Source organism: Babylonia areolata, chromosome 7 (assembly GCF_041734735.1).
Source record: "Babylonia areolata isolate BAREFJ2019XMU chromosome 7, ASM4173473v1, whole genome shotgun sequence".
Classification (NCBI taxonomy): Eukaryota; Metazoa; Mollusca; class Gastropoda; order Neogastropoda; family Buccinidae; genus Babylonia; species Babylonia areolata.
This window is the reverse complement of record NC_134882.1, coordinates 54,563,500-54,573,045: the sequence shown is the minus strand read 5'-3', so window position 1 is coordinate 54,573,045 and position 9,546 is coordinate 54,563,500. Positions and strand designations below refer to the sequence as shown.

General features: G+C 47.2%; 1 protein-coding gene across 1 annotated transcript in view; it reads left to right on the top strand.

Annotated features, from left to right (window-relative positions):
• The first annotated feature begins 5,783 nt into the window (after nucleotides 1-5,783).
• LOC143283886 (glycine receptor subunit alpha-4-like) overlaps nucleotides 5,784-9,546 on the top strand; it is a 49,196-nt gene continuing 45,433 nt past the window's right edge. The window contains exons 1-2 of the mRNA XM_076590278.1: nucleotides 5,784-5,883; nucleotides 7,210-7,350. Coding sequence (XP_076446393.1) covers nucleotides 5,784-5,883; nucleotides 7,210-7,350 — 241 coding nt within the window. The remainder of the gene's footprint in view (nucleotides 5,884-7,209; nucleotides 7,351-9,546) is intronic.

The window sequence follows — 9,546 nt, the reverse complement described above, 5'->3', positions numbered from 1 at the left end:
ATACCTGACTGATCTACAGTGTAGCACCACATATACCTGACTGATCTACAGTGTAGCACCACATATACCTGACCTATCTACAGTGTAGCACCACATATACCTGACTGATCTACAGTACACCACATACACCTGACTGATCTACAGTGTAGCACCACATATACCTGACTGATCTACAGTGTAGCACCACATATACCTGACTGATCTACAGAGCACCACATATACCTGACTGATCTACAGTGTAGCACCACATATACCTGACTGATCTACAGTGCACCACATATACCTGACTGATCTACAGTACAGCACCACATATACCTGACTGATCTACAGAGCACCACATATACCTGACTGATCTACAGTGCACCACATATACCTGACTGATCTACAGTACAGCACCACATATACCTGACTGATCTACAGAGCACCACATATACCTGACTGATCTACAGTGTAGCACCACATACACCTGACTGATCTACAGTACAGCACCACATATACCTGACTGATCTACAGTGCACCACATATACCTGACCTATCTACAGTGTAGCACCACATATACCTGACTGATCTACAGTGTAGCACCACATATACCTGACCTATCTACAGTGTAGCACCACATATACCTGACTGATCTACAGTGCACCACATATACCTGACCTATCTACAGTGCAGCACCACATATACCTGACTGATCTACAGGCAGCACCACATATACCTGACTGATCTACAGTGTAGCACCACATATACCTGACTGATCTACAGTACACCACGTATACCTGACTGATCTACAGTGTAGCACCACATATACCTGACCTATCTACAGTGTAGCACCACATATACCTGACTGATCTACAGTACACCACATATACCTGACTGATCTACAGTGTAGCACCACATATACCTGACCTATCTACAGTGTAGCGCCACATATACCTGACTGATCTACAGGCAGCACCACATATACCTGACTGATCTACAGTGTAGCACCACATATACCTGACTGATCTACAGTACACCACGTATACCTGACTGATCTACAGTGTAGCACCACATATACCTGACTGATCTACAGTACACCACATATACCTGACTGATCTACAGTGCACCACATATACCTGACTGATCTACAGTGCACCACATATACCTGACTGATCTACAGTGTAGCACCACATATACCTGACTGATCTACAGTGCACCACATATACCTGACTGATCTACAGTGTAGCACCACATATACCTGACTGATCTACAGTGCACCACATATACCTGACCTATCTACAGTGTAGCACCACATATACCTGACTGATCTACAATGTAGCACCACATATACCTGACTGATCTACAGTGTAGCACCACATATACCTGACTGATCTACAGTGCACCACATATACCTGACCTATCTACAGTGTAGCACCACATATACCTGACTGATCTACAGTGTAGCACCACATATACCTGACCTATCTACAGTGTAGCGCCACATATACCTGACTGATCTACAGGCAGCACCACATATACCTGACTGATCTACAGTGTAGCACCACATATACCTGACTGATCTACAGTGTAGCACATATACCTGACTGATCTACAGTGCAGCACCACATATACCTGACTGATCTACAGTGTAGCACCACATATACCTGACTGATCTACAGTGCAGCACCACATACACCTGACTGATCTACAGTACACCACGTATACCTGACTGATCTACAGTGCACCACATATACCTGACTGATCTACAGTGTAGCACCACATACACCTGACTGATCTACAGTGTAGCACCACATACACCTGACTGATCTACAGTGTAACACATATACCTGACTGATCTACAGTACACCACATATACCTGACTGATCTACAGTGTAGCACCACATATACCTGACTGATCTACAGTGTAGCACCACATACACCTGACTGATCTACAGTGTAGCACCACATACACCTGACTGATCTACAGTGTAGCACCACATACACCTGACTGATCTACAGTACACCACATACACCTGACTGATCTACAGTGTAGCACCACATACACCTGACTGATCTTCTTTTGTTTCATGCGCAAATGGTATCGATGAATGTGAGAGAGAAAGAATAATAAATCCAAACCCAGATGTCGTCGTTTTTCATAAAGAAGTGGACGAAGCGTCACGAAACTGTCTGGAGTTTTGACTGTTAACCTTAACGGGTATATGCTTAGGGTGAGAGTAGTGCTGACTGTTAACCTTATCGGGTATATGCTTAGGGTGAGAGTAGTGCTGGGGAGGGGGGGGGGGGGGGGGGGCAGGGGTTAGCAGTGAGGAAGTGAGTTGAAAAATCTTTCAGTAATGGTCACGTTAGCCGATTTAATCATCCATAGGGAAGGTTAGCACACACACACACACACACACACACACACACACACATACATATATATATATAACAATAGAAAAAAAAAGGGAAAACAACAAAACAGTTTTTTACATGCCCGACCGGTTTCGACCACTGGTCTTCGTCAAGGGCGTTTACTGGTATGTCAAAATGCAACACACACACACCAACAAAGAAAACAAAAAGGTTAACAAATCTCATGAAAACAAAAACTGCACCCAGAGCATGCAACGTGAAAAAACAAAACAGTGTGAAGTGTTGCTTGGGGAACAGGAAGAGAGGCTGGTGAGTAAAGTAGTCAGACAGGACAAGAGAGAGGTCAAGAAAAATAGGCAGAAAAAAGGAGAGGGAAAAAGAAAGAGAGACAGAGAGGGAGGGGGTTAGGGAGGGAGAAGAGACTGTGAGAGAGGAGGAGAGAGAGGGAAAGACAGAGAGAGAGAGAGAGAGAGAGAGGGGGGGGGGGTTAGGGAGGGAGAAGAGACTGTGAGAGAGGAGGAGAGAGAGGGAAAGACACAGAGAGAGAGAGAGAGAGAGAGAGGGGGGGGGGAGAAAGAAGGAGAGAGGGGAAGAGACAGACGGACAGACAAAGAGATGGCAGACAATGAGAGAGAGAGAGAGAGAGAGAGAGAGAGGGGGGGGGGGGAGAAAGAAGGAGAGAGGGGAAGAGACAGACGGACAGACAAAGAGATGGCAGACAATGAGAGAGAGAGAGAGAGAGAGAGAGAGAGAGAGGGTTGTTATTGATAACACAATGTTAATATAATCATCCCCACCAACCCACCCATCCCCATTGTAATGTGGCCCAAGGCCGATGTACATTACATATATATATATATATATATATATATATATATATATATATATATATATATATATATATATACATAGGGTAGATGGACAGTAACACCTGACAGCTGCTTGCTTGGCGTCACGACGAAGGATGATGCTAGAGTTTTAGGACAACTGTCAGCCGAAGCTAAAGAGTGAAAAGTTTTACCACATCTCTTTCTATATATACCCTATATCATTGTTTTTCTCTCTCTCCCTTCTTCTTCTAATGAAATCTCAATATCGAAGTGATACCCAAACAAATGAAAACCGAGAAGGTCGATTACAAATTGTTTATTAAGCTAATTCTGGAGCTTCGTTTCGTTTCTTATGTACATTCGATCTGATATTGTTAGTTTTGTCTTGTGGTATTCTTTCTCGTGAAGACGCTCCTCTTCCTCACCTCCACCTGAGGCCTTTGGAGACTGGGTTTAGGCAGGGGTTCTTTGCATGATCCACGGCAAGGTTTGGGAAGCTGGTTCTTGCAGCTGGCTGGAATTAGCGTGTAGCTGCTGCTCAACCCAAGCCCCTTCCGCCACCTGTCTATGTCTCTCTCTCTCCCTCTCTCCCTCTCTTTTTCCTCCCCTTCTCTCTCTACCCCTCTCTCTGTCTCCGAGTCTCTCTCTCTTTCTCTCAAAAACTTGCACATGCGTGTGCATGCGCGCGCACAAACACACACACGTACTCACAGACACACAGACACACACACACACACGTTCCTACACACACACACATGTTCCTACACACACACACACACACACACACACACACACACACACACACACACACATCACAAGCTTACACAATCGATGTTGGACAGTGTTCATGTTGTTTTGGAAGACATGAAACCCAGACACCACTGACGTTCCGCTGACAGTCTGCTCTGCGACACTCCTGTTCTGCCTTGATGAGCTGTTCAGCGTCACTCCTGTTCTGCCTTGGGGAGCTGTTCAGCGTCACTCCTGTTCTGCCTTGATGAGCTGTTCAGCGTCACTCCTGTTCTGCCTTGATGAGCTGTTCAGCGTCACTCCTGTTCTGCCTTGATGAGCTGTTCAGCGTCACTCCTGTTCTGCCTTGGGGAGCTGTTCAGCGACACTCCTGTTCTGCCTTGGGGAGCTGTTCAGCGTCACTCCTGTTCTGCCTTGGGGAGCTGTTCAGCGTCACTCCTGTTCTGCCTTGGGGAGCTGTTCAGCGACACTCCTGTTCTGCCTTGATGAGCTGTTCAGCGTCACTCCTGTTCTGCCTTGATGAGCTGTTCAGCGTCACTCCTGTTCTGCCTTGGGGAGCTGTTCAGCGTCACTCCTGTTCTGCCTTGATGAGCTGTTCAGCGACAGCTCTGTACCACTGGCATTGTGAGACGTACCACGAGCACGGTAAGATGTACCTTGCGCTCGGTGGGATGTACCATGGGCACGGTGAGATGTACCACAGACACTTTTAGATGTACCACAGACACGGTATGTACCATGGGCACGGTGAGAATGTATCACGGACACGGTGATATGTACCACAGACACGGTATGTACCATGGGCACGATGAGATGTACCACAAACATGGTGAGATGTACCATGGGCACGATGAGATGTACCACAGACATGGTGAGATGTACCACAGACACGGTGATATGTACCACTGGCATGGTGATATGTACCACAGACACGGTGATATGTACCATGGGCACGATGAGATGTACCATGGGCACGGTGATATGTACCACAGACATGGTGAGATGTATCACGGACACGGTGATATGTACCACAGACACGGTATGTACCATGGGCACGATGAGATGTACCACAAACATGGTGAGATGTACCACAGACACGGTGATATGTACCATGGGCACGATGAGATGTACCACAGACATGGTGAGATGTACCACAGACACGGTGAGATGTACCACAGACACGGTGATATGTACCATGGGCACGATGAGATGTACCACAGACATGGTGAGATGTACCACAGACACGGTGATATGTACCATGGGCACGGTGATATGTACCATGGGCACGGTGAGATGTACCACAGACACGGTGATATGTACCATGGGCACGATGAGATGTACCACAGACACGGTGAGATGTACCACATACACGGTGATATGTACCATGGGCACGGTGAGATGTACCATGGGCACGGTGATATGTACCATGGGCACGGTGAGATGTACCACGGGCACGGTGAGATGTACCACGGGCACGGTGAGAGATGTACCATGGGCACGGTGAGATGTACCACGGGCACGGTGAGATGTACCACGGGCACGGTGAGAGATGTATCATGGGCACGGTGACATGCACTATGGGCACGATGAGATGTACCACGGGCACGGTGAGATGCACGGTGAGATGTACCATGGGCACGATACGAACCACTATTAGCACGGTGAGATGCACTATGCACTATGGGCACGGTGAGATGCACTATGGGCACGGTGAGATGCACTATGGGCACGGTGAGATGCACTATGGGCACGGTGAGATGCACTATGGGCACGGTGAGATGCACTATGGGCACGGTGAGATGCACTATGGGCACGGTGAGATGCACTATGCACTATGGGCACGGTAAGATGCACTATGGGCACGGTGAGATGCACTATGGGCACGGTGAGATGCACTATGGGCACGGTGAGATGCACTATGGGCACGGTGAGATGCACTATGGGCACGGTGAGATGTTCCAAGGGCATGATGGGAGGGAGGTGACCTGACGGCACTGGGCACGGGCCTGTGTGGGGGTATCCAGCAGGACGTGATACAGACACCGTTTCCAGCTGCTTCAGCGGGGAGGATGCACTGAGGTCGTTGAGCTGAGGGTGGAGTGCGGGCCCTCTCTCCCTGAAGGCGGCCAGGCCTGCTACAGAACGGAAGCTACGTACGTTCCTCCTCTCCCTGTGCTTTGGCTGCAGACAGCTGTGTGTCCACCATACGGCAGTGGTGTGATGGATGGCAGGCTATAGAATAGGATAGAACCGAATAGAGAAGGATATTACCAAGTGTACCGGGAGTAACATGGAATATTGGGGGTAGGAGGGAGTAGGGTAGTACATAAAAAGGTAACAAACATAAATCGAAAGCCACACATATGCATAGATACAGTATAATTTTGGATATGTACATGTGCACATCAATATAATTATGAAGTTGCACACACACATAGGCCGCATATTACACGTTACATATGGACGGGGCTGCTGACCAGATAATCCAGTAGCCCACAGTGGGAGACACTGCTCGGGTTTATCCTCTTCTCAGCACAGACCCCAGTCAAGGCAGAGGCCACTGCAACATGCAGGGTGGTTAACACTCTGGGATGGACTGAACGTTTCTAACACGTCAAGGACCTTAGATGCTGAAGGCAGAGGTGGCTCATCACAGTTGAAGTTTTCACATTACCAGCAATCCGCAGTTTGCATCTTAGGTCATTGGCATGCTGGAGTAAGGTGGTAAAACTCGTCCTAAGAACTGGAATCCTGTCAGTTGATTCTTTGTATTTGGAGGAGGACGGAAAAGTATTAAAAAAAAGAAAAAGAAAAAAGAAGGATTTTGATGCGTTGAGGAAGAGTGATGACGATAAGAACTAGTTCCAATGAAGGATGAAGAAATGGAAAGTGAATCCGGACTTTGTTGGCTATTATCTTGGAGAAGTCATAGTCACCGATATTTCGTAAATGTGGACCTGACAGCTTGGCCTCTATTGCAAATCACCGAGACCTCGCGACTTTGCAAACTCGCTTATCTGCAGGATAGTCTCCGAACAATAATAAGTATATGCACGAACTTGCCTGTGTGATTTCCTTGGTCAACAGACCATGCACTATGGACCCTGCCGGGTTTGACAGGTCTGTGTTGTGAAAGGACATACTGCCTTGAATTTTACGGTCTGACAATTATTAAATTTTGGTCAGTTCTGGTATGCCAGGTTGCGTCCTGTCAAACCTGGCCTTTCGTATGTCTTAAAACAGGCTTGATGTCACTAAGGGTGTACACTTACAGACATCAATTCTGGATGCTGTAAGACCAGCACAGCCCTTGAGGGCACTGTCCTCCACCCCCCTCCCCACCTTCCCCAGTGCCCCCCGGGTGGTGCCACGTCTTCACACTTGGCATCGTCATTCCCGCGGACAGTGCCAGGAAGTCAGGGTCGTTGTCTTGGATGAAAGCGTTGTAAGCTTGGTAGGAGGAGAGGGGATGGTGGTGGTGGTGGTGGGGGGGTGTTTAATGTTCCGTCACATATACTGGTGATTATAGACATTTTGTTAGAGTATTGACTTTTATTTTACATTTGAGTCTTATCGTTAAGAAGAGGAGGAGGAGGGGCATGAATAGTGAGTTGGGGGGGTGGGGTGGGGGGGGGGGGGGTGACCGGGGGTGGGAATGGGGGGGGGTGAATTTTGAAACAAATATCTAAATGCAGTTACAGAAAATTACTTAATGGAGATCTTGTCATCTTCCCTTTCTGTGCCGCTGACTGAGCGTTTAATACACAGGGAGTAATGTGTGTTGACTTCCTTCACTACATGCACAGTAAAGTGCGCTCATTGCCTTTAATGTTCCGTTTCGTCTGACACACACAGTAAACTGTGCTCATTTCGATAGTACACGCACTGTAGAATTAGCTGATTTCGTATGATACACACGCAATAAAGTGTATCTATGCATACATACACACAGGTAGACATGCAGATATACATTCATACACACACGATGCACACATATAGAGAGGGACAGACAGGTAGGTAGGTAGGTAGGTAGGTAGAGAGAGAGAGAGAGAGAGGGAGAGAGAGAGAGCACAACTGTTCCCATTTACCCTCGAACCCCACCGCCGCGACGTCATCGAAGCTAGAGAAAGACAACAGAGTAAAGGAAAACACGCAGCACCTACGCACGCACATATCATGCACTGCCCCCACACTCCAATCATCCCACACCTCACCGCCTTCACCAGAGAGAAAAGAAAAAAGAAAAGAAAAGAACAAGACGCACGAGCTAGCTGCAGACCAAAGACATATGTTTTCTCTCGGTATGGCCATGTCACGATCACAGCATTTCTCAGCGAGTCAATCAGTAACGGCATGACCGCCTTCTCTGTCGGTCCATCCACCCAAGCGATGTGGAAATTTTGGCTCGCGTACCCTGCCTTGCCTTGCCTTGCCTTGCCTGCCGCCACAGAAAATAAGGGCCACATGCTAACTCACCGACTGACCGCCGACGAAGAAGAAGAAGAAGACGAGCGGTCATTATTATGACAGCAAGAACAGCAACTCTTACCTGTACACTCTGCAAACCGACCCGCAACCCCCCTCCGCTGGGCAATTATGGGGCTTTTTCTGCTTCATTGCACACAGCCATTTGGACAGGGCACATCTATTATGACAGACATGGGGAAGGAAGCTTCACACACAAAAAAATTATGTGTCTAATTTTTGGCTGGGGATGTTTGTATCTGCAGTCTTACCTAACGACGGAGGTGGGTACTAACTAACTAACTACTGAAAGCTGGACTCCTGAACAGAAGCACCGCAACACAGCACACCACGGCCACACAACAGAAGGCTGTTGTTCGCAAATGCAGTTTTCCGGCACTAATTATACTGACTTTGCTGTTGCTGTTCTGTTCAGTTTGTTTTGGTTTGGCCTTACAGGGCTGGGTTTCATCAGCGATCTTTGCGGCGATAAGTTTGCTTTGCGTTAATTAAGAATGCTCCCAGGTCTGTGGAACTGTACTGAACAGTGGAATTAGCGTTGAGTTAGGAACGCTGCAAAGTTCGCGCATGCAGCTCACCTCAGGTGCACCACTGAAAGTTATGTGCACACCTGCTTGTGCCTGAACCCCCTTCGTGTGTGTACGCACGCCAGAAGATCAAATATGCACGTTAAAGATCCTGTAATCCATGGCAGCCCTCTTTCTCCTATATCTTGGCCAAGTAGTTTTGGAACAAACTGCCTTCCATCTCAGTCTGTCGCGCGCATTCCCCAGTTCAGTTTTCGAAAAAAGAAAAAAACAAACAAACAAACAAACAAACAAACAAAACAAACAAACAACCCCCCCCAAAAAAAAAAACAACCAAACAAACAAACAAACAAACAAAAAAAACAAAAAACAACAACAACAACAACAAACAAACAAACAAAAAACAACCAACCAACCAACCAAACAAAAAACAAAAAACAACCAACAAAAAACAACCAACCAACCAAACAAACAAAAAACTACCAAACAAACAAAAAACAACCAACCAACCCAAACCCAGAAAATTATCTGCCTATCGTCTTGTTGTTGATGTGCTAATTGAACTTCTGTTGGCTGTGTTGTATGTGTGTGTATGCATA